At 36.4% G+C, this 27,686-nt stretch overlaps 1 protein-coding gene across 3 annotated transcripts in view; it reads left to right on the top strand.

Moving 5' to 3' along the window:
• The window catches only part of LOC126371259 (uncharacterized), a 75,078-nt gene that overhangs the window by 28,758 nt on the left and 18,634 nt on the right, over window positions 1–27,686 (top strand). For all 3 annotated transcript variants that reach the window (XM_050016538.1, XM_050016537.1, XM_050016539.1), the window contains exon 3: window positions 12,611–12,703. In XM_050016538.1, the coding sequence (XP_049872495.1) occupies window positions 12,611–12,703 (93 nt within the window). The remainder of the gene's footprint in view (window positions 1–12,610; window positions 12,704–27,686) is intronic.

The following is a 27,686-nucleotide window of genomic DNA, read 5'->3' as shown; positions in this document are numbered from 1 at the left end:
CCGATGATAGGTATAGTACCTATTAACTGGTTTTGAAACAAAGTAAACGAGTATTTATTTTATTTCTGTTCCATTTGTGACTTGGGAATGCATTTAAATATCGAATTGTATGTTAGAATAACGATTGATTCTCTCTGTGAGGTCGCAATTTGGAATCCATCACGGGTATATAGCCAGGTTGTGAGAAGCTGCAATAGTTTTAGGTAGATGAGACATCCGTTATATAAAAAAATGACGATTCAAAGTGTAACTATGTTTAATCTTTAACAGCCTATATACGTCCCACTGCTGGGCACAGGCCACCCATCAATCAACCGGAGGGGTTAGGAGGAGGGGAGTCCGTCGCCTCGAGGGTAACCAGTCATCTGTCATGCTGGTCTAAGTCGACAGACGATCCGATCTGCTGGTCTAGGTCATCGACAGCAATATGTACCTGATATAAAACTCATGGAAAGCTCAAAACTAGGGATCACAAAGTGATTTTTACACAACACACAATTGAGACAGTTTTATATACAGCTACGTAGTTTACCAGGAAGGGTACAAAGCTTCGAGGCGAGGCTTCGAGGCGATCGTGACTGTATCACACATGCAGATTCAAAGTTGCATCATTACCCGCGTTTATGTATGCAAATCGTGTAATAGAAGAGTGTACTACGAGGTAATAGCAGCTTACCGCCAGTTCCCGGGTTCGAAACGGTTTTATGTGTTTTTAATATTCAAATTGTCTTCATATTAGCGTAATCTGTAAACGATGTTTCTTTTATCGTTTATTTCTTAATGCGAAGTTAGGATGTTAAGTTGTTGTAGTAACATTTTTTAAATGCGCGAGTACTACTTCGATAATTGCGCGCGTAATTTATATCCTCTTTTCAACTTCTTAGAAGATGATTTTTGAAATAAGAACTATCCTATACTCTTCCATTGTCTCAAACTATCTCCGTCCAAACTTTATCTAAATCTGCTCAGCGATTTTATCGTGAAAAGGTAACAGACGAACTTACTTTCGCTTTTATAACATTAATGTAGATTGTATTTTTTGTTTAGCATTTTTAATTATTATGGGACAATGATAAGAAGTTTCTAGAAGGTTTCTTGTGCTATTTATTGTTATTTATGTATATTTATAACGGTTGATTGATTTGTGCGACGTGTAGGTATATTATATACGTTCCATTGCTGGGCACAGGCCTTCCCAGGCTATTTATGTTATGTTATTTTTACCGACTAAGTTTTTGTGACCAACATCTCCTTTGACAGTATTAGTAGTCTCGTAGTATATTATTATGTAAAGGCTAGTGCACGAGGCCGACTATAAATCGGTGAGGAGTCTACGTTAGCGCGTACTTTTCCAAATTCCATTTTCACTGGAAATCGTGTTTTCCTAGATGTTCTAAGATATTTGTTTTTATACTTTTGATACTATTATTCAAGTTTCTTATTTTCAATCAGAATATCCATTTACCGCGTTATGACTCATTCAGAAAGCCTTTGATCAGGACTTGGTCCACTTTGTCCAATATCGTCCGAGTCACGAGTTGTCACGTAATAATGCAATGCCAAATGCCATCGGATATCGCACGCAATCGCGATCGTGACCGAGAAATTCGCCAAAATCGATCCTTGTAATTGATATACGCAATTGAATTCCAAGTTTGTTTTTGTGAGGAGTGAGTAGAATCGATAGCGGGCGCTTTTTTTTGACGTTAGTTATTGTAGATTTGTCGCAAATCGCATAAATTACGGACAAATGGGGAGCACTGAGGACTCTCACCATCATTTGGATCATAAATGATTATCACATGCTATATGCGAAAACCTCACGCCTTTAAAGTGAGAGGCAAGCGTTCTATCAACTAAGCTGGCTACCACGGCTCCTAGCATAGAACATTTATTAATATTTATTCAAATTAATAACAAATAAAATAATCAGCTCAGTGCCACCGCTATCGAGTTTACCTTGCTCTGAAGTCTTCTTGACTTGGCATTCACTACTTGAAGCAAATCGTCTCGGAACCTTGTCGAAAATAATAATTATCTTAAAACTGCATCGGTTTCGCAACATCGATTAAAATTTATCGATTATGTCTAAAGCTTAGAAGTAGCTGGGAACAAAAGCGGACTATCGTGGTCTGTATCTAGACTAGACTGAACAAAAAGTCGATTGTTTTACTTTTAGCCCAGACTAATTGTAATGGAGTCGCAATATCCGGCCTTTCTCAACAGCATAAACAATACAGTTAATATGAAATAACGGAACTACAATATGTATTTTCCTACTCTGGGATTTTATTTCGTTCTAAATGATGACCACACATAAGTAGAGAAAATATCTAATTATTTATACAATCTGTGATAAATTGAAGTTATACTTACTGATGGTAAGTACTTACTTTACTGTTACTAATAGGGAATAATCAAAAGTAACAAAATGATCATACTTTAATGATAATAATATTTGAAGACCTGTGTAATGTAATATTGTAACAATTCATCATCTCCTTAGCATTATCCCGTTTTTCACAGGGTCTGCTTACCTAACCTGAAGATTTGACAGGTCCGATTTAATATTGTAACTACATATTAATAATAGTATTCAATTAGAATCCGGCGTTATCATACAAAATAACTTTACGACGTAAAACTGGTGAAGTTTCTAAATTATATTATTATGTGTAGTAAAATTATGCCAAATTAAAAAACATATTCAATTTATAAGTTCACACAATACGATATAACTTCTAACATTATTAATAATTATGTATGAGATCGATGACAAATGGCTCCTAAACGACACAATGACAACGGCTCGGCGGCGCGTCAAGCGTAATATTATGTTTTGTAAAATAGGAGGTATGTTATTATAAATAAGATTTATTAACTTATAAAATCGTAGTCATCATCATCATCAGCCCATTAACGTCCCCACTGCTGGGGCACGGGCCTTTCCTATGGATGGATAGGGAGATCGGGCCTTAAACCATCACGCGGGCCCAGTGCGGATGATGGTTATTAACGACTGCTAATGCAGCCGGAACCAACGGCTTAACGTGCCTTCCGAAGCACGGAGGAGCTCGAGATGAAAACTTTTTTTGTGGTCACCCATCCTATGACCAGCCTTTGCGAAAGTTGCTTAACTTCAACAATCGCAGACCGAGCGCGTTTACCGCTGCGCCACCGAGAGCGAAATCGTAGGAATTTGTACCATTTAAGACTTTTTCAAGGGCGTAGATATTTACGATAGTTTCGTTGAGTACAAAAGCTGATTTCAAAAATAGAATTATGGATTATTTAAACTTTTAATATCATCATGTCGTCCAAACCGTATCCGGCGACGGCGACTCCTAAATATCTATCCCGGGATTCCCGGGTCGTTGTTGTGGTGGGCTCTGATGTGGCTGGCGAAACCGAACTTCGACTTGTACTTTTAATGTACTCAAGACGTAAAACAATAGGTAAATTTATTTTTTTCTTTTAAAATATTATTTTATAATTTAAGAAAATACTACTTTCTACTCCACAAACTAAACGTGTACCATAAAATACCTTAAGTACATCCTTTATTAAAATAACGACTTAACGACTCCTACCCCAAATGTCACCAGTAATAATTTTAGCTAAAGCCATATTGGACATTGCATACTAATTAATTTCTAATCAAAATAATGTTAATTAATATATTTACGATGTTATAGACCCCCACAAACCACGAATTTACCCGAGACACACGTTTTAAAGGTAGGTGACCCTTCACGGGTTAGAAGGTCAGACAGAGACATGCAGTAGTTTCTGTAAAAAACAGACCTGTCAAATCTTCAGGTCAGGCACACGGTCCTGATGTTTACAATAAGTCTTGTCGGAAGCTTACACCTTATACGATCAGTAGGAATTTACAGAACTCTCTCTCTTTATTAAAGAGAAATAATAAAATCAATAACTTCTTTGAACAAACTTTAGAAATATTATTCAGAACTACTTAGTTAAAATTCTAGCAAATTAGTCTATTGTCAGTTTTTTTTATAATTATAATTCTATATATGATACCTAATTAAAACTTTTCTAATTTATATTTATCTTATTTAGGAATTTACCAAATTAGTTAAGATGCAAATTATTATAAAAGCGGTCGAGTATTTTTTTCAATATAATTCACAAATTAATAAACTGTGTGGTCGACCTTGACGACGACTGTCATATTATATTGGTCCAATTTTCATCACGTCATCTTGTTTCCATATCCATATGTTCAAGTTTGGCTACCACGCTGTGAAGACCGCGCTACACTAAACTAAACCTATTTTTTGCGCATAAAATCTCTTTGCTATAAATTATTTAGACTGGCAGGATCTTCACATAAACATAAAGACATCCAACCTTAATTGACGAGAATTCGCACTTTATAAAGCAACTGACTGCTAGACGCTAAAAAAATATGTCAAAAGCCTTTTATGATTTAAAAAACAAAATGATAATCTTTTTAATTTAACATCTAGCTACGTAAATATTTTTCGTGTCAAATAGCCAGTGAATTTATTAGTGAAAAGAAGTATTGATACAAAAAGTTTTTTTAAGTTATCATCAATGAGGATTTATGAGACCTTTGTTATATTATCATCAATGAGGATTTATGAGACCTTTGCCCTTGTTTAATTTATTTTATTATTGTTATAATGAGGTATTTCGTGGCTACTGTTTGAATTTTTATTCGATTCATATTTTATTGTGCGAAAAATAGATTTTGTTTTTATTGACACTTTGTTTTGTTTTAAAGAGTTTTATAATGAATTTCAGCAAAATGTTTTCAAGGTTTGTGGCGTAGTATTACAAAACGGTGTTTCTAGCAAACATTTGGCGCGGTCATTATTAAATTGGATTAGTCATGGGTGGCGGCGGGCGACATTAAAGCGGTATTCGAGATTATGAAAACTGTAACCGGTATTTTACGGCAAAGGGCCCGACTTTTGACTTGCGGGATGCAATCGGACGTAACTCGCGGGACTGGTTTATGAAAGATTTATTTGCTTTTCACAACTAAATGGCTATGCTAATTAAGTGTAACGTAGATAACAGTGAGAAATTCGTAGGTAACCTATGAAAATATATTACTAATAAACTAACGGCCTCCGTGGTCCAGTGGTTGAGCGTTGTGCTCACGATCCGGAGGTCCCTGGTTCGAATCCCGGTGGGGACAAATAACAAAAATCACTTTGTGATCCCTAGTTTGGTTAGGACATTACAGGCTGATCACCTGATTGTCCTGAAAAGATCCGTGCTTCGGAAGGCACGTTAAACCGTTGGTCCCGGTTATTACTTACTGATGTAAGCACGTGGTCGTTACATGAGTTATGTCAGGGGCCTTTGGCGGCTCAGTAATAACCCTGACACCAGGGTTGATGGGGTTGGTAATTCACCTCACAAAACCACACGACAGAAGAAGAAGTTTAATAAACTGGCGGGGAATTTTTAAATTAGTAGTTAGTAGGTACCTATATCCGCACTGGGCCCGCGTGGTAGTTTTGGGCCCGTACTCCCTATCCATCCATAGGGAAGGCCCGTGCCCAGCAGTGGGGACGTTAATGGGCTGGTGATGATGAGGTATCTATATACATAACATCAAATATTTTATTGCACACGCAGAAAACTACTACTACTAGTAAGTAGTAAGTAAAGTATTTAAGTTGGAACTGGAATATTGATCAATTTGAGTTTATTGGCTACATCTGTTTTTTTTTCAATCCTATTTGCTCACTCGTCTAAATGTAACGACATTACCCAGGGAAAAAAAAACAAAGCCGCGCCAAGCTTTTAAACGCACCTCACTTATTGAAAATCTAAATCCATCCATCTAGAATCACCGCCCACATCACATTACACAACAGAGGATATCCAACTTATCTAAAATTAGAAGTTTCAACAATGGTGTTTGTATAAAATATCCGAGGATTATCCCAGAAAGAGTAGTGCTGAGCACGCGCTTAGTACTGGTTGAATGAAGGCTGTATATACAATGACACGTGCCTTATTCTGGGATTTGAATAATACAACAACACTGTATTGAATGGGCGTGGGCTGTTACTTGTTAATGAATCGTGAATGCATTTGAAATGTAGAGGAGGAAGCAAGAGAAGTGTGTCAGAATTGAAGTAAATAGAATCACATACTTAGTCTCTGCTTCTTCATCAAAATTTAAATTCAAAAATATCTTTATTCATAGGTAACATAGTTACACTTTGAATCGTCAATTTTTACATAACGAACGTCTCATCCGCCTAAAACTACTGCAGCTTCTCACAACCTGTATAGCCGGGGAAAAGAAGTTGCAAGAAAAACCTCGGCACAGGGCCATAGACGTTCTTTTTTTTTAAAATCTAAATCACTAATTTAAGAGCCACGCTCTTGTCGGTGTAGCATTCTCCATGCTACTTTTTTAGGGAAAAAATAGGGCAGTGGTTTCTTTCGTGCCTTTCGCCTCAAAAAACAGTCTCTGCTTACCCCGGTGGGAAACAGGCGTGAGTTTATGTGTGTGTGTATGTATGTATTGTATAGACTTATAATATAATCCATAGCCCCAGTATCTGGTCCACTAACCCCCAACCGAATAGCCTAGTTCCCTTTGTTCCTATAATCTGCAATAGTCCTACACGAACCGGTGATTGCTTTGGGCGCACTCCCATAGTGGGATAATCGCCGGTTGGAGTCACACAATATTTAGATTAAATTGTCTTAAGGGGCCTCTACGTGTTGGCTTCGGCCCCACGCACATCTTTCAAAAGTCTGGGACTCCATAGTTCCGAGATATGGAAATGACATACAAATAATAATAATAAACTTTATTAATTATCATTGCACAAGTTCTGTACACCTATTCGTTACCTGTGCTCTAGTCTCGCAGCGATACGGATCTAACGAGTGACCATTACAACTCGTCTTTTACTTTTCCTTTCGTCCAGCCCACTATTACACTAACAATTTATTTCCTTCCCCCATTGTTAGCGATATCGCTTCCCCGATCTATCTATCGTTTACCAGCTGTAATTGCCGATGTAAACTGTAATTGTGCTGCAAGCTTGCTACTCCATCACCGAACCGTGTCACTTCCGTTATCTGTATTTATTTCTTCAGTAGTTCCCTATTTAAGGTAGCATGATTGATTATGTTGACATATCTTTCTTCTCTTTCGCACTACTAGGCAATGTACTATATCTGCTGTCATTGTTATCGTACTAACGTTAAAAAGGGATGCGCGTAAAAGAATATTTCAATTGGGTAGTTTCCTAGGTCAAAGATAAATTCTGATATTCTGATTACTAAATAAAGACAGATTTAAAACTTGCGAAAAACATTTTCTTTTTACTATTTAAATTATTTATGAATTTTAATCAATAATAATGTAATAATATGTCCGACATTTTGTCACGTTTTTCTATGTCGTTACAGTGTACTTTTTCATACAAATTCCATAGTAATTTCGTGTTTTGACTTTTATTAAAAAGTTATTCATTTGACTAGTTGGAATCTAGCGTATTGCCAATCTAATGATAAACTCGAAAATAAATTAATGAAATCGAATTTAAAAATAGCATTTAAACTACCTTAACAACTGATAGAGTCCGCGCCACAAAAATTCTTCGCGGCCGCGTCGCATACGTCGCAGTGTCTGCATATAATTGTTATGACTTTTCATGAAGTTCCATTTAAAATCCGCGGGACTTCTATCGTGGTGTGTACTCTAGACACATTCGGTCATTCATATTATGACGTCATTGTAATTCTATTGAGTCTGTTAAGTAACGCCTCGTACAAAAACGTACAATTAAAAAAATACGAAAGAATCTCATAATTGCCTTCTAATGTGACCTTTCATTATATTTTCACATAATATAAAACAAACGTCATACGCATTCTAAGGCCTCGAAACATTAATAAAGCGTTTAACAAGAAACAATCGTAACAAAAGATTACAAAATACGTTCAGAGAAGTTCCCAAAGAGGGCGAACGCAACGCTGGTTGCGAACAATAGACGTACAAACAGAGTTAGACGGCTTGTGCTGCTATACTATCTACTATCGACGTGGCATCGCGACTTACGAGGTAATATAGTGTGCTACAGGACATAGAAAGGCAAGTTACGTATAAGTTGATGTCAGCAAGATAAAGCGATAAGAGCTTAGGCCGGGTTTCCACTGACGCGGAGATGGGCGGAGAAGAGCGGAGACCAATCACAGCGATCGAGAGAGCGAAAAACGAAGACGCTCTGTCACTCTCTCCCTCACGGTGATTGGTCGATTTCTGCATATCTCCGCTTGTCTCCGCACAGCTCCGCGTCAATGGAAACGCAGCCTTAAACACGTTCGTTAGTATGACCCACTGCATCCTTGTTTGCATGCTGCCTTTTGTTTCGTTATGACGTTGCAGGCTGATTCACTTGATTGTTCGAAAAAGTAATTTCGATTCTGGCACATTGAGCCCCTTAGTTGATCTCGGACTATTAGCCCTAATACCTCCAATTGCCCGCAGTGGAGCAGCATGGTGAAGTATATTCGCGTTTTAGCCACAACTTTTCTGTTCTATTCAAATTAAAAAAAAAAAGGTAAATAAACTTTTTAAGTTAAACTGTTTTATTTTATGTGCACTGAAAACTAGAAAACAAATAAATAGTTACTTACCTATCAACTTACGTAGGTGGTCCCGGTCATTACTATCTCTGATGGTAGTGGTCGTCATAACATGAACCATGTCAGCGGAAAAATATCATCATCATCATTAGCCCATTAACGTCCCCACTGCTGGGGCACGGGCCTTCCCTATGGATGGATAGGGCCTTAAACCATCACGCGGGCCCAGTGCGGATTGATGGTTATTAACGACTGCTAATGCAGCCGAGACCAACGACTTAACGTGCCTTCCGAAGCACGGAGGAGCTCGAGATGAAAAAAATATATAAAAAAAAATAAAATGGTCTTCTTATACCATGCCTCTAGCTATTATTCAACTTGATTGTCAGCCAATTGATGACGAATGACAAAACAATGGACAGATAAGTAGATGCCTACAGATTACGTGGACGCAATACCGAAATTCTTGATTATCATGATTACTTCAAACCTGATAATGTTTAAAGATAAAAACGTATTTGATGAATGAGAACTCTGTTCTTCTATCGTGTGGGTTGTGAGGCGGATCACTAAACTCATCAACCCTGGTGGCTTACATTGACCAAATCGGAGATGTCCTTAGAAAAGGTTTAGTACGATCTACTCTGAACCGGCGTGCGTGTATGAAGCGATTGATGAATGTGGAAGAAGCAAGAGAAGTGCGTCAGGATCGAAGCAAATGGAATTCCATAGTCTCTGCTTACCCCGGTAGGAAATAGACGTGAGTTTATGTATGTATCAACCCTGGTGTCAGGGTTATTATTGAGCCGCCAATGGCCCCTGACATGGCTCATGTAACGACTACATACTTACTTATGTCTCGAACTGTAATCAGTTCTCGAATTTAAATAATCAAATTCATAATAATATTAAAATGCATCATATCGATTTTATTTTTACTCGAGTGAGTAATCGATTTGTAGGTTATATATGTCATAATAACACTGGCCAGAAAAAAGTTGATGCTTTTTGGCGGGCTGTCATTACGAAAAAACTAAATAATTTTCAGAGAACAAAAGAAGGTGCATTAGAACAGAGAACAGAAATCAGTGAACATTCAGATTATTCAGAAACAGATCAGAGCAGAAATAACAGTGTATTTTCAGATATAACAATCAACAACAGTTTTATCAGACTTCCTGTCGATGCGCAGGAAGAATATTCAGTTAAGTCTTATCATCATCATCAGCCGTACGACGCCCACTGCTGGGCATAGGTCTCCCCCAAGTTAAGTCTAATAATACTTATATATTTTCCTAATTACTTAGATATCAGTTATGCTATAGGTACTTGTATTATTTGGTATAAATCGACAAAGGAACAAATGAAATTGCATTAAGAGGAGAGAACAGAAATCAAAGAATATTCAGATTATTCAGAAACAGATTAGAGAAGAAACAGTGTGTTTTCAGGTATAACAATCAACAACAGTTTTATCAGACTTCCTGTCGATGTGCAGGAAGAATATTCAGTTAAGTCTTATAATACTTATATATTTTCCTAATTACTTAGATATCAGTTATGCTATATTTGTATTATCTGATACAAATCGATAAAGAGAACAACAGACAGTAAACAGTAAAACGGATAGTAAAACAAACAGTAAAACATTGCAGTAGGTAATATCGTTGTGGTGATTTATCAGGTAATCAGATGAATTTATCAAGGCAATCAGGTGGACAGGGATGGCTGTAAGGGGCGGTTGGAGGCCATTCGCGGGGTTTCACCCCATATTCAAACATCGTGGGCTTTTTACCCTATATTCAGACGGCTATGGGCACGTTGTCCATTTGTGGGTATTTTGCCACATAGGTATTCATATAACTATGAAACATTCTAATCACATATTCTAACATCGTTGGTTTTTTACCCTATATTTAGACAGCTATGGGCACGTTGCCCATTTATGGGTATTTTGCCCCATAGGTATTTCATATAACTATGACACATTTCAGTTTTGGAATGTGATTCAGAATTCAGATAATTCGTGACCTTACATGATTATGTATGGTTCACGACAACTTAAGTAAATATTAGTCGGGATCGACTGATAACGTGCCCTCCGAAGTACGATACGAACTTTCGGACAATCGGGTGATCAGCCTGCAATGTCCTAAGGAAACTAAGGATGGTATTGATAAACTAATCTCAGCTTCGAGACTGCCCTCAAGATCATGTCAATGTGACAGTTCTTATATAAAAACAGGGACTTGAGCACGATCTTGAGGGCAGTCATAGCTGAGATTAGTTTATTAATACCATCCTAAGGATCATAAACTGTTTTTTGTGATTGTCCCAATCGGGATTCAAAGCCAGGACTTTAAAATACCACCACAACATAAACTATCAATGACAAATATTCGAATACTTATACTAAATAACAATTTATTCACAAACAGCATATATTAGCCCACTCAGCACGTATATTTGTCAAAGACGCGACCAGCATCATAATTCATTTATTGACACAGCCGCTGTCTGGGCGGCACACGGCTGCGTAGGCGCCGGTAACTTTGTAGGTTCCTAAGGAAAATACCGAAATATTTACCTAACAATTGGTCAACTTGTCAAGTTAGATGTTATACGTGAATCTGAATATATTAACCCGTTGGTAACACCATCATTGATGTGTAGGTACAGTCATAATATGGGCAATATAATGTAGGACTCTGTCGCACTAACATATTTGACATTTAGTGAGACTTACAGTTCAATTTGTCAAAAAGTGTATACATATTAATACTCGTGAGCGTACGAATTCAAAATGGTCAATAGCTACCTACGTGATTTACTTTATCAGAATTGTCTTTTTTTCCACCATCCCGCATGCCAATTTTACTTACGGCTAATTCCTGGTAGTGGTTGCCTGAAAGAAATTGCTCTAGTGCAATAAGGTCGCCCATATCATGCACCTAAGAAACTTTAGAACCCTGTCGCACAATCATATTTGACATTTAATGGGATTTACTATTTAATTTGTCAAAAAAGTTAATGCGACATGGATTCAAAGTGTGTATACATATTAGTACTCGTGACTATACATGTGCGTAAAATTATAGTAATGCTATAATAATAATGTCTTCAAATTACCTTTAAGTAAGGAATTTCAAAATAGGCGCCACATAAAAATTCAATAAACAAATCTGCAATAATGATTAATTACTTGTGATATGAGTTTAAATTTCGAATTAGCATACAACAAGGACCGAGGTTGTGTTGAACAGAACTCAACAAATTAACTAATGGCATAATCCATCAGCGGACCTTTGCCTATCTTTACGAAACATGTTGAACTGAGGTTGAACTTGTCAAAGAAGCTGCAATTCCACTTGAAGGTCTAAAATAATAATTATTTTCATATACCCATAAGTGTAATCGATTCCGACGCAATGTTTTTTGGTTGCAAGACATTTTGTTTTTTTTTTATTTATAGACTGGGTCAAAAAGAAATTATAAGGCTAAGATGATCAAAAATCAATCTCATATTATTTTTCGACTTATTTTCGAATTTTATTTATGAACTATGTAACAATGAGTACGACGTTTGACCGCTATTCTTCTTTTTCTTATCGTGTAGGTTGTGGTGGGAATACCAACCTCATCAACCCTGGTGTCAGGGTTACTATTGAGCCGCCAAAGGCCCCTGACATAGCTCATGTAACGACTACATACTTACATCGGTAAGCAGTAACCGGGACCAACGGCTTAACGTGCCTTCCGAAGCATGGATCATCTTACTTTCGGACGATTAGGTGATCAGCCTGTAATGTCCTAAACAAGCTAGGGAATATAAAGTGATTTTTGTGATATGTTCCCACCGGGATTCGAACCCGGGGCCTCCAGGTCGTGAGTCCAACCCTCAACCACTGGACCACAGAGGCCGTTTAGCGCGAGGTGACAATTACAATATTTTATTATTATAGATAAAGACGTTGGTATATCTTTGTTGTTTCAGAGTGGACTGAAGCAAGGCAGAGTTCCGAAGACGAGGTTTACGTGCACAGGACGAGCAGCAGGATACTATGCTGATGTGGAGACGGGGTGTCAGGTGAGGCCAATCTTAATTTTTTTTTAACTTTTGCTTTACAACATTATGCGTACAATACCTGCCCGTATTTTTTAAAATTTATTTAGGTACTTAAGTTAGGCAACTTAAATTAGGACCCTAGAATATACTGGCTGGTAGTGACATCGTAAAGAAATCTAAGGAATGATTCAAATCATGATTTTAAGTTGATATGCTGTGAAATTATGTAATAAATAAAAAAAATGCATTTATTTCGTGTAGGTACCCATATTGTAATATACAATTATGTCACTTTAAAATTATAAGTTATTACAATCAAAAATTTTAAAATTTTAAAATAATGGTCATAGAAGTTTGGCGCCATACTAATAAATGTTCTAACGGTCCTTTGTAATACACCTGTATATCTCTTTTTCCTAACGGACATAATATATTTTTTTTACAAAATGTATGAAAAATCGTGATTTTTAAAATCCAATTAAAGCCAAACTAATGGTCATACACGTTTAGTGTCATAGTAAAAAAATGTTCAAAGCAATCTACTCGAAAGGTTCGGCACATTTTTTTTCTCTGGCCGGCACTTTCATATTTGGGCCGGCGAAAGTATGGAAAGCCGATGATCTCCTTTAAAATAATAATGAAATAAAGTTAAAAATTATTAAAATCAAAACTAAAATGTATTAAAAAGAATCATATTTATTAAAATGAAAATTATAACAATCAAAAATTAATTAATTGAATTAAAAATAAATTTAAAATAATACATAATATACAATTCAGATACCCGACAATGGCGACCTCAGTCTCTTCTTTCGTGCACTCGAATGTGACTGGTAAAATTGTACAAAACTACTGAATTTCATTAAAATCTGTCTTTTTTCATATTGGCAAATATGTTAGCTCTGCTGTAAGACTGTAAACAGGCATATTAAGTATCACGCCATACCTCATTCATTCATACAGTCATTAAATTTCCTGTTATTTTCGTAGAAAAATCTATTGTTACGCACAAGGAAAACGCTTTCTTGTAAACATGAGAGGTTTAAAAACAATGGCGAAAATAAATAGGTAGGTATTAATTAACAATATTGTAAAGACAGGAAAAATCACGAAAGAATCAATCATCGCTTGCAATCATCGTCATAATTAATCGCTAGTTAGGTACTTACCTACATTTTTCGAGAACTTAACAGAATGCGATTGGATAACGATCACGTGATGGAATCGACACGAGCATACATTTTACATAATGCACCAATCAAATCAATGCAAATTCTTTCGTGATCATGATTACAGCTGATTGGTCGCCCGGAACCGTGTTCCGAGTTACGCAAACTTTGTTTCAAACTTGAAAATTATTAACATGAAAATGTAGCATTACATGAACAATTTTAAAAGAAATATTAAAATTATTAAAGAAATAAATATTAATATTATTAAAAATATAATTATGAAAGGCTAGGTAATAAAGCTCTTTTTACGTAACTTTTGCGCCTTTTTACTGCCGGGAATCGTTCCAAAATGGGAACATGCCCTCAAAACACGGAATCATCTTATAAAATAAAGTATCTAAGTGTGTAAATAATGTACCTATTGCAATATATGCGTATTTTAACTAAAAAAAAGCAATACCCACAATGTAAATCAGCTAAATGCCTTTGCTGTAGATTGCATGTCAGTTAACTTTACTGTTTTTTATATTTATCCATTGATCGACGGCACGCTTTAAGGAGCACCACAATAAGTTTCACAATCGTCTTTACATGATTATTATGAAGGTATTTTAAACATCCAGCCTACTCTGAACCGGCCTGCGTGTATGAAACGATTGACGAATAAGCAAATAAAATATTATGTGGAGGAAGCAAGAGAAGTGTGTCAGGATCGAAGCAAATGGAATTCTATACCCCGTTAGGAAAAAGGCGTGTGTTTATATAGTATGTATGTATTTTACAAATTCAGTCAATTTAAAAATATAACTTATTAAAGATCTGACAGATGCGCCTACGATGCGTCCAAGGTCGCCCAGACGCCATAAGTTGCTCCCACGTGAACGACATCCTTTAAGTAATGTCTTGTGACTAAAGTAATGCACTTCCATTACTGCATTTGTACCAACAAGCGGGAGATGGACACAAGATAACTCGTCAATGTAATTGACAAACGAGACAGCTTGCAAATTTTGTGAATGGTAAAAACCATTACTTAGGTATATCACGTATCGATATTGAATTTTATTTCTCCCGCTCATTTCGTGTTATGCAAAACGGAATTTGTAATCGACGTACTGGCTGTAAGCTTGACCGTCGCATTGTCATTGCGGTTTAAAAAAAGTAAAATTACAACCAACGCGGCGACGCGGCGGCGTGATCTGCGCGCTTTTATGAGATTTATTGCAGAATATGAATTTCGCAACAATAATGTAATGAGGATCGTAAAAATTGTGCTCAAAAAGGCAAAGTTTCGTTTGACGAATGGCGAAAGCTGCATCAACTGAAATGCCATCTTTATTTTGCGTAATGCATGTCGGACTTAATTATACACAACTTAATAATTCGCTAATAAATGGATATAAAATTATTGAAACATTATTCAGACTTCTTCACAATATAATGCTAATTCGTAGTTTCTTAAAAGCTAATGAAGATTCCAAAGACGACCCTGAGAATGCTTTTTATGAATTATTAAAAAAAATATTGATTTTTCATGTCTAATATCTTCAAAAGCTCTTGTCCGTTTTGTTTTGTATAAATAAAAAAATAAATATTATACTTTTAAACATGGCAAATATAAATATTTTCAATGCTGTTTTCCTGATAAATTCCTGCCACAATAATTATACCTATTACCTACCCAAGTATCTACAGGGAATCAACGCAACGCAACGCAATACTAAGAAACTATAACATAAAGCAGATACTTTTTTCTTGTTTTGTATTGTTTTTTTTTTTTATTTACGCAGTTTTTCCTTGCTTTTTTGTACACATAAGTCCGTTCTCATAAGTGCAGTAGCATTTTAAATGAATATAACAAATTGAGCTAAGTAAGTCGTCAGGTCATTAGCGTTTATCTGGCCTGACTGACATTCAAGGTTGCAGTATTGCTATCTAAACGAAGATCTTGATAGGATATTTTTAGTTTAAACTATGCTTGTAATTATTATAGTATCATGCAGCATACCTTAAAATAAACATACACAAAGATAAATAGCCTATACACGTCCCACTGCTGGGCGCAGGCCTCACCTCAATCAACCGCAGGGGATATAGAGCATACTCCACCACGCTGTTCCACTGCGGGTTGGTGGAGGTGTTTTTACGGCAAATAACCGGGACCAACGGTTTTTCAGATAATCAGGTAAAATAAAGATACCTACCTGCTTAATATATAAATTATCACCAGCTACATTAACCCATTACTGAATAAAAATGCTACTACTATTTTTACTACTTCTATTTTTTCCCCAAAGCCATGGCCTTTAATAAGCTTCATCATCATTATCGTTACTTCATCATTCTGATCCTGTTCTTCACAGGGTCCGCTCACCTAAACTGAAGATTTAACAGGTCTGGTTTTTTTACAGTAGCCTGTATGTCCTTCCGATCCGAAAGGAAAAAAACCAGCCCAATACTGGTTAGCCCACATACCATCGAAACGCATTTCTCGGGTCCCTTTATTAAGCTTACCTATAAAAAACATCAAAACATGAATAAGTAGGTACGATAAGCACCTACTTACTAGTTTTTTGCGCGGCGCGCGTCGTAACGTAACTGTGTAACGAATACGTTTTTTTTTCTAATGACCCGAGTGCTTTGTTTATAAAAAGTAGTCTCAATTGATTGAGATAGAAGATACTTTTGCTCTCGATGGTCAGTCAGTGACCTCTGTAAGCTGCTAATATTTATTTGGACCGGTTAGTTACTGCTGCGCTTACAGTAAACGCAAGGTTATTGTGAATGCGTGTGAAAAAGGAAGCCTTTCAAATTAATGTAGTTTATGAAGTCAGTATTTACTTACATAGTTGTAGGTTCAATTTTGTGAAACACTTAGGTAAGAACCGGGTTATAAACGTCAGTATGACATGAATATTGAGTCAATATCGATCATACTAACTCGGCAAACATCGTTTTTGTATTTAAACAACTAAGTAGTCAAATAATAATATACTTTTTACGAAACGTCAATACGAAAATGTACGGACAGTACATAAAATCAATAAAAAATAAATTCTTTATTTTTAATTTAGATTCTTCTTTTGAATTTATATGGAAAAACGATTCGTTCGTTTCGTTTATTCGTAAGTAGTTCAAATTCGAAACTAAGTCTAAAATAAAAATTATATTGATTTCTGATCATCTTAAATACCTTAGAAATATGGAAATAGGTTTCATGTTCATCAAGTATTAGATTTACCGTGTATCAGAATTTGAATTCAGAACTACGTAAGTACTTTATTGTTGTGCTTTCATTATTGAGCACAATGAAACACACAAATGAAGTATAAAATACAGAGACGCCTTTGCTACATTTCATCTAGGCAACTTCAACAAACCTACAGTTATCTTTCTGTAAAAAAAAATATATCAAGCCACGCAAAATAATGACGGACAGACAGACAAGATCGACTGAGTGACTAAAAACTATAGTAAGATAATTTCAATTATTTAGATAAGCAACAGCTTACTAACTACAAAGTAAACAAAAATAGAATTTGCATTCAATAGCGGTGGCACTCGGCATTCATAACAAGGTCGATAATTTGATTCGGTTTTGTTTTTGTAATCCGTTTCCACTAGCCATCTGGTTCAATGATTGATTAATTTTCGATTAGAAAACAATTTACTATGTTTTTAATTCATTATTTACATTTGGGAATTGAAAATATATTTCGAAAAGCGTGTTCGATTTAGCTTTATTAACTTATGCTTTACGATTGCCAATGAGGTTAGACTTCAGTGCACAAATATTTTCTTAGTTAGTTACTTATAGAAATTAGGAACGTACGATTACACATGTGTAGTTAAACTTTGTGTATCATAGACAAGATTTACGACATGATATAACCATAAAGTTGCCAATTTGCAATCCGCCAGACGTTTCAACTTCATAGACAATACTAATACACATACAACTGCGTTATTTCTGCAACTAATTGCCCAACTTCATAATACATGTTTACATCAACAAATACAAGCCACAAATGCAGTCATTAAATAACAAATGCTGTCGCAAACAGTAAGACAATAGGAGAACTTCGCACGGATATCGTTCGGCCCTGGCCTACACAGCTACTGCCAAACTTTACGCCTAGCTCTGTCCATCTCTCGTACCTATTTACTGACATTATTATTGTCACAGCGCAGATGGATAGTTGCAGAAATTACACTTAATTAATATCGTCTTCTTCTGTCGTGTGGGTTGTGAGGGAGATGGCCGACTTCAAAAAGGTGTAGAGAACCAAAAGTATTTGTATGTCGATTCTATATCCCAGACATTTGGAAAGGGCGTGAAAATTGAGGTTAAGACAGGAGCGTGTATTATGTTAAAGATAAATTATGAAATTTTGATTACTAAATAAAGACAGATCTAAAACTAATTAAAAACATTTTCTTTTTTCTATTTAACTTATTAATAATTTTAATCAAGAAAAACGTAATAATAATTTCATCATTTTATCACGTTTTTCTATCACAGCCTCTTCTACTTTCTGCTTCCCTTAAACTTCTATTCTGTGTCTTTAACTCCAGAAGTATACTTTGATGTCTATTGACGTCAGTAAGATCAGGTAAGATCCCATTGAACGAGATTATTAGCCTTATGCCCTAATAATACATTTTCTTGCAGCTTCTTTTCCCCGGCTATACATGTTGTGAGAAGCTGCAGTAGTTTTACGCGGATGAGACGTTTGTTATGTAAGAAATGGTGATTCAAACTATGTTACCTACTGAATAAAGATATTTTTGAATTTGATATTTTGAGTTAGCGGACCCTACGGAAAACGGGATAATGCTAGGGAGATGATGAGTTAATACCTTAAAATTACATACATAAACAGCCTAAATACGCCCCACTGCTGCGCACAGGCCTACCCTCAATCAACCGGAGGGGTATGGAGCATATCTTAAAAGTATTTTTGATTAATTCGCACCTTTATAGTCTAATTCATTCAAGCACTTTATCGGGAAGTATTGCGGTGCTAAGACATGACTTATTACCCAGGTATTGCCAAAGCACTGACATAACTAAAACAGTGCCTGGAGTGAGTTTATCTAGTTTCCGAGATAAGTGGTGTTTGTGAAAGTCTGGACAATTACAGGCAATTGTCTTACGGTCCACTGTGGTGCAGTTTTCGTTGCAACAGCTCGGTTGGTGGAGGCTTAACTAGAAGTAAGTTAGATGATATTACTTACTAGGTACCATTAGTGTCTCGTAAACTCTTAACAATCGATAATAATAAATCTTTATGTACTAAAAAAGATTTGAATGACAATATTAGTTCACATTTACCAGTATGTAGTTACAGATTATAATACCCACATTCCCGAGAAATGTATTTTCGGAGGTATGTGACCTAATCTGAATTGGGCTCGTTTTCCCTTCGCGGGTTGGAAAATCAGACAGGCAGTCGTTTCTGTAAAAAACTAGACCTGTCAAATCTTCAGGTTAGGTAAGCGGACCCTGTGAAAAACGGGATAAAGCTAGGGGGTGAGTTACAGGTTATAATAACTACTTAATAGGTAAGGTGATGCTACCTGCTATGTGTATGTGTGTGTGGTGTGTGTGGCGTGTGTGTGTGAGGGTGAGTCCGTAACTAAACAACTACAGCTCATAAAACTTTCGTCGGTTTTTACGTCATATTACTACAGTTCGGTCTGCTCGGCAACCGCGGCGCGATATATATCGAGGCTTTCGACCAATAGACGCAGCAAATGCTATCTATGTAGAAAAAAGACGTACAGCTATTGGTTTACTGCATTGTGCCTGTGCCTTTACTTTCATTGTCGCGGGAGTACTTTAAAATAAAAGTAATAAAAAAATTAAGCACTTGCTCCATAGATGTTCATAACGAGTAGCGTAACCCTTCACGTTTACGAAGGAAGCTAGCCATTACCGGGACATTTATATCATGTCGCAGTTTACATAAGTAACAGTTGGACACGGAAGGCTGATAAATTGGCACAGTTTTAGTTATTATGTCAACGGTTTCGCGATAGCTATATTGCGTTATAACATTATGTGTAGGACAGCTGTTAGAATAGTGAGTAGTTGTAGATGTCCCTTTCGCACTAGGCTATATTCTCTATCTTTCTGTCCTGCTGTCATACGCACCATGCTAGAGCGCAAATAGTATAGCAAGAAAATACGTCAAACCCTGGCGCCACCACACCTACAGACATAGACAACTAGTGATGGGCAATTGTTTAAATAAATACACTCGAATTATTCGTAAGATTTTTTTGTAATATGTGCAACGTGTCATTGATTGCTTTGTTTTTATGTTAACACATACAATTTAATTCAATCTAAAAACACTTTATTGCACATAAAGGAAAAGTAAGTAGTAATTTCTTCCAGGCAAACTTAGGGTGTAAATAATTGATATACTTACACTGAAATACAGGACGGTGGAATTCAGTAATAGTATGTAAACATGAAAACGGAAAGAAATATAATAAACACACGATATTACTATTACTTAGTTATTACTTACTTATATTAGTATTTTTGAAGAGTAAAAACCTTTTACTAAACATTTAACTAAAAAGCGATAAATGATGAAAAACAACAAATAAATAATTCGATTGACGCATATTAATTTGAAGGAATTGTTTCTTTCGTATAGTACGAATAACCTACAAATCCTCTAATAGAATAATTCTAATACCTACCTATCCGAATAGTCATTCGAACAAATCATTCATATGCGCCCATCACTGTAGACAACCCATTATGCTAGGTTAGTAACGGGTGTCATTTAAATCAACAGCTGATTCATTATATTGAAGAGTGTTTGTCATAAACTTAGCTATAATGTTGTCGGGCGCCAGTGACATGAAATGAAATACAATTTATTGTAGGAAATGTGGTCATAAGTATTATGGCTCAGCACATTCAGTGACCCTCCACAATAGCGTCTTTCTAGCGTCGTCGTCGTGCCAGCGTCTGCGCAACGTCCACGTGACGACGCCACGGCGAAGCGACGCCAGCGCTGGCCGGCTGCCGAACGCGGAGCGGCCAAAAAAACTCTCTCTCTCTCTCTCTATTTAAGAGCTGCGCTCTTGTCGGTGGAGTAACCGCCATTCCTCTCTTCTTCCCGCCAAAACCTTCACCTCCCGATACGACACGACCTGCACCTTCTATTTTATTTGTTTCATAAATGTTATCCTAGGTCTACCCCTTCCTCTCTTCCCTTCAATTTTTCCTTCTATAATGTTTGTTATAAATGAATCGTGTCGTATCAGGTGGCCAATCATATTTCCTCTCCGGTTCTCTATAGTCTTCAATAGTCTGCAAAAAAACTATAAACCATAAAATCAATCCTAAATAATAACATATACAGGGTCTTATTGACATCGTAACGAAAACTTTAAAGGACGATTCTGATTATGATTCTGAGTTGATATCGAAAATCATGAATTTTGCGACGGAAAATTCCACTTGATATTAACTCAGAATCATGGCCGGAATCATCCCCTACAGTATTCGTTACGATATGACTAACACCCTGTATAGGTACTACATTAATTAGTCTACAATCATTATTATCAAGCCAACTAGCGAAATTGATAAATCATTTTTATTAGCACGAACTATGAATGACTGTGAGAGCAAACTTACGACCTATAAAAACTCGTAATTATAACCAACCTTATCTATTTCGGTTAGCAAATGTGAAACTGACGGAATTCAATATAGAATTGCCTCAGGCAGCCATTGCATGTTGACAATAGACCACAAAACCTTGCATGCAAATATGTTCCGTTTTCAAAATGTGTAATAACAATTTTAGTGTTGCCATAACAGGCATAAAAGTGTAGATATTTTACGTGTATTTAGAGATAGGCATACAGTTCAACATATTTTCAAATGTTGAAAATAAGTTGATGAATTTTTGTATTTTGATAAAATTTGGTATGGAGATAGTTTGCGATTGGAAGAGCACTATGTATTAGCTATTTCGTAACGAATACTGAAGGGGATGATTCAGACCATGATTCTGAGTTGATATCAAGTGGAATTTCTTGTCCGAAAATTCATGAATATTTTTGTGTTGTTTTCATACTTTTGGTTACATACAGGTTTCATACTTTTGTGACGGAAAAATCCACTTGATATAAACTTAGAATCATGGTCGGAATCATCCTTCAAAGACGTCACTAACACCTGTATAGTACAGATATTGTCCCGGAAATCACATCTTAAAGAGATAAAAGGTAATTGAAAAACGCACGATAATCGAAGTCTACCTAGTTTAAAAAAATATCGGAAGCTATTTTCTAACAGATTATAATAGCTCTATCTGTACCAAAATAGTAATAGTAGTAATGTACTTAAATAATTAATCTAAATATTTTATAATAATAAAATTGACATTTATTTATTTATTTATTTAATTTTACAATTTTCATTTTAAATATATTTTAGACTTTTCAACAAATTGTATTCTATTTTATTATTTAACGGTACTAATTTATTTTTTACAAAAATGTTATTATTGATTTGTTGTTAAAATGCATGTCGAATATATTGCAAGGCCCTAGTCAGGGTTTCCATGTTGATGACGCTAAGCTAGTTACCTATAAGATCCTATGTACGTATATACACATGTAAAAGCAATGAATAAATTAAATGAATAGATTACCATTAGCGTGAGTTTATGGGACATTTAAGTTAAAAAATAAGTGATGTAATTATTAGGCAATTTTTAAGTAATTACTTTCGTAGTTACTTACGTCTGATGTAAGAGTATCTGTCACCTCACGTATTAATGTTGATTTTATTTAAAAGATGTATTTACCTTTCAATAAATTGCAACATATCCTTGGTACAGTAAATATACCTACTCGTAATCAGTGCTGTGCCGTTCTCGGGAATATTCCAATTTTGGCAACGTTCCCGTCAGTAAAAAGGCGCAAAACTTATGTAAAAAGAGCTTTATTACGTAACCTATGGCAGATAAGACCAGAGTTCAAAGAACAATTTGAAAAGGAAAAGTAGCCAGTGTCCTCACTATTAAAGAGTTTTTACAACGGGAACATTCCCACTTTAGGAATATTGGTCACGGGTTCGAATCCCGGTGCAACAAAAATCACTTTGTAATCCGTAAGGATATTATAGTCTAACCTAGGCTCGGCTCTTCTTCAATTAGAGATTTTGGTTTATGTTAAAGTAATTCTGCCACTCCAAAAAACACGCTTTGTGACCATAGATTTAAATAAGTAAACAAAAATAACATAAACCGCAAGAATATGGCATCTGCAAGGAATTGTTTGCGCGGGAGCAACCATTTCAATAATATTGGATTGGGAAACCATAACCATCGAACGGTTAAGAGTTTAAGACGAATCGATAGACATTCCACAGATAAACCGAGGAATTTGTTTTGTGGGGTTTTTATTGTTTCCATATATTTTTTTTATTTGAAAAATAAACATTTTACTTACTTAGTGTAGCAACCCTAAACCATAGATAAGAAAGCTATAGTTAGTAGTCTATATTATACACATATAGATGTAAAGGTGGTCTTTGTATTTCAAGTACCGAATAAAGAGTTGTTTCTCGTGTAATGTGGTTTCGGTGATAATTAATCCTAGGCCCAATCAATTATTATTGAGTGTAAAATGGTGACGAGGATGGAATTTGAGAACCAGATTTTCATTTTTAGGCCAGAACCAATTATACAAAACTTAATTATGGATTTAAGTAACCAAGTTAATTCGGGAGAGGAGAGAGAAATGTGAATTTTTTGGAAGGGGAGAAGGTAATGGTCCTCACCATTATAGAAGTCCTCATATTATAGAAAACACAAGAAGAAATTTTACCTATTTCATCCATTAGAGTCCTTCTAGATGTTGGGGTTGGGGTGTTTCAGAGGTAAGTATAAAGAAATCCATAAACAAATATATATTTTTGACACACTTAGGTAATCCTTTTTGAAAGACGGGTAAAAAGTAAAACCTCCTTGATTATTAAACTCTACCTATCTCATCTGAATCAGGGTTACGTTATCTTTCCTACAAGCATCCGTAACATGTTATCAGTAACAAATTCCGTTGATCTGAACTGAGTCCAACAAGCTGTTCCTCACTGGATCACTGATCCATTGAACCAGTTGAGTCACCTTGAACTTTCCAACAACTTACGTAACTGCACGTCGGAGGAGGCTACACGCATGAGCGGAGCGATAGCGGGTAGGAATTATTTTCATGTACTTACTCGTAACAACATATTCTCGTAAGAAGTTAAGGAGAGACTGATTGCTGTTTGTTTTTAAATAAGAGTAATTTATTATCTATGTGTCATGAACTTAAATTCCATGCAATATGGCTGGCGTGAGAACCAATTCTGATAAGTAATTAAAAAAATCGAAAAAAGGTTTTAAAATTTACTCTTTTTGCGTGCTGGCCAATAAATCTACCACCTGGTAGGTTTATTTAAAAATGTATGTTAGTAGTGGGACAATATGGGCTAATAACTAGGACTAGGCGTATTGCTCACACGAGAGCTCAATACAGATCACATCTTCCGAAAATGCATTTCTCGGGAATGTGGGTTTCCTCACAATGTTTTCCTTCACCGCTGAGCACGTGATAATCATTTATGAAGCAAATATGCATTCGAAAACAAATTCGACAATCATTGGTTTAGGCTGCTGCTGGATTCGAACCTGCGACTTTAAAGTGAGAGGCAAGCGTTCTACCAACTGGGCTACCATGGCTCTATTATACATGGCATGGCATAGCATGGCTTTATTAGTTTGTAGTCGTTACATGAGCCATGTCGCGGGCCTTTGGTGGCTCAATAGTAACCCTGACACTAGGGTTGATGGGGTTGGCAATCCACCTCACAACCCACACGAGAGAAGAAGAGAAGATGGCTCTATTTACAGGAAAACAATAAACCCGCTAATTGCTCCTCTCATCACAGTAACCGTACCTGATAAAAGCAGACGAGGTGTACGAGTGAGTTGCCTTCCTCAGTTGATATTTCCATTTATTCGCTCCAATTCATGAGGCTGCCATTTGCACAAACTGTGAGTTGCTTTACCTACCTACAACAGTGTAATTATCAAGGTTAGAAACAGTGGTGGGGTGGTTAGAGGGGCAAGGCTCTCGTGATCGGAAGTTTGATTAGCGAAAGCCTCTAATGAGTTTTTTACTTTAAGACCTTAGAGTCTGTTTGTATTTGGAATGTATTTCTGTCCAAATAACTTAAGTGCACGTCTATGTATCCCCAATAGGACTAGGCAGAGGTACATCCATCGTAAAATGAACTGATTGCCCACGCTTTACCGAGCTTTCTGACAGATCAACAGTCACATCCGAAAGTGATTTTTCAAAAAGGCGCATGCGAGGTTCTTACTATAAGGCGACGATAAGCAACATGCATACATTATCAACTTTATCTGGACAAACGTAATTACTGAAGTGCCGTTCAGGGAAAATTCCTACTTTGGGAACATCCCGGCAGTAAAAAGGCGCAAACAAAAAGAGCTTCAGTACTTACCTAACCTTTAAGCAGATAAGATCGGAGTACAATAAGAAAAAAAATTAAATAGAAAAGCAGCCAGTGTCCTTATTTTTTTTTTATGACGTGACTTATTGTAGATTTGCCGCAGATGGCATTAACTACTTGGCCGGACAAATGGGGAGCGCTGAAGGCTCTCACCCGGTACAACGTTTAAGACAACAGGCCTGAGGGTGCCCAGTTGGGCGCGAACCTCGGCTCAGGGCGTCGTCTGAGAGGAAAAATATTTGAAAGAATTAATCGACCCTAGTGGGTCGATAGCGATAAGCCCTGAATGAGGGAAATCGTCGACCACGCCGGCGGGGTCGGTATCGGGGTCCTGAAGTGTTTGGTCGCGAGCTGATTGGCTGCCTCTACTATGGCTAGAGTAATCGGGTCGTCGGGATCGTATATTACGTCTTTCGGACGCCGATACTTTTCAGTACCGTCCCTAAGCGGGGGATTTGGGTGGTGCGGAGCAGAATCGAAAAAACGTTTGGAAGCTAATTTGAGCCATTGGGCAATGGTTGGCAGACCTAGGTCAATGTGCAGATTTTCATTGCGAAGGAACCACGGAGCTCCCGTGGCTTTCCGCATGAAACGATTTTGTTACGTTACTTTTAAAGAATTTATACAACAGGAATATTCCCACTTTGGAAACATTCCCGGGAACGGCACATCATTGAACGTAATAATCAACAAAAGACGTCTTCTAAAAAAACGAATTAATTTTCATAATAATAGAAGCGTATTTTAAAAAAAGCCCTACAATAGGCGTGTCAAATATATTTGCGCAGGTCAAGGTTGCGTTGTAAGTCGGGCGGCGTGTGCGCACAGCGCGAAATAGCGCGCGCACGACTGCAGACAATAGGACGAACAAAAAGTTGGAGTAATTTGTTTCTTACTGTTTTCTTTTATATTTTTTACTCTACTGTGGCGAAGTTTAGAGTGAATTCATGTTGTTTTGAGTGCAGAGGCACCATAGCTCAGCTTGTAATCTCTATCTGAGCAAACATATCAAAGGACGACTTACATAAAGTCGTAGTAGTTTCAGGCGGATCAGGCGTACGATATGGAAAAAAATACGATTCAAAGTGTAAGTGTGTGTGTGTGTGTGTGTGTGAGTGTGTGTGTGTGTGTGTGTGTGTGTGTGTGTGTGTGTGTGTGTGTAGTGTGTGTGTTGTGTGTGTTCTACAGTGTATAGTATGTACAGTGTGGGTGTGTGTGTAGTGTTACCTACTGAATAAAGATATATTTGAATTTGAAGCCCTAGGACGAATGTATGATTTTTCTTTAGTGTCCTCGTTTGGCCGTAAACACGATAACAACGCGAACGGATTTGATATAAATTGACCCCATCTGGGGAGTAAAGGGGAGCGTTCGCAAATTGTCTGTCTCGCTCACACACGCAGTCAAAATAAGATTTTTATAGCGTTCAGAGTGTGGTATGATGACAGATTGCCATTATAGACAGTTTATCGAGTTGTTGAAGACATAATCCGCTGTTTATGTTTATCTGCCAAGAGTTGAAATGTCGACCAAAAAATCCATATTATTATGTACTTATTTATGATTTATAAGAATTGGTGATGTATTTCTAACATAATATTACCTACTTAATATAAATTATACCTACGTATACATTTTTGACTGCTCCGCATCCGTCTAATCTGGTTTGAATATGTCAATACATCAGTTTTAAGAAATATTTATTAGGTATCGAAGTATGTTCTTATGACAGATAAAGAATAATAATCTAATAACGAAAAAAACGTCTTGTAAATCTTTTCCGTGTAGGAATATTTCCATCTTGGTATGCAAGTTGCCTTCTGGATCTAAATACTATTAAAATCGGTCTAGGTTATAGAGAGGAACACCTAGAAAGACGTACATTGACCAAATTGGGTAGGTAGGTATGTCCTTAAAAAAGATTCAGTACGATCTACTCTGAACTGGCGTGCGTGTATGAAACGAATGATGAATGCGGAGGAAGCAAGAGAAGCAAGTCAGAATTGTGTGTCTCGGCGTCATCATCATCAATTTAAAAGCCAAACTCTTGTCGGTGTAACAGAAAATTCTATAATCTTGTCTATCAAAGTTCAATTTTTTGACTTCCTTATTCCTATCTTTATTCTTATCCTTATTCTTATTCTTATTCTTATTCTTATTCTTATCCTTATCCTTATCCTTATTCTTATCCTTATTCTTATCCTTATTCTTATCCTTATTCTTATCCTTATTCTTATCCTTATTCTTATCCTTATTCTTATCCTTATTC

This window comes from Pectinophora gossypiella, chromosome 12, assembly GCF_024362695.1.
Source record: "Pectinophora gossypiella chromosome 12, ilPecGoss1.1, whole genome shotgun sequence".
Classification (NCBI taxonomy): Eukaryota; Metazoa; Arthropoda; class Insecta; order Lepidoptera; family Gelechiidae; genus Pectinophora; species Pectinophora gossypiella.
Note: the sequence above shows the minus strand (reverse complement) of the source record. Positions and strands in the feature narration are given on the sequence as shown.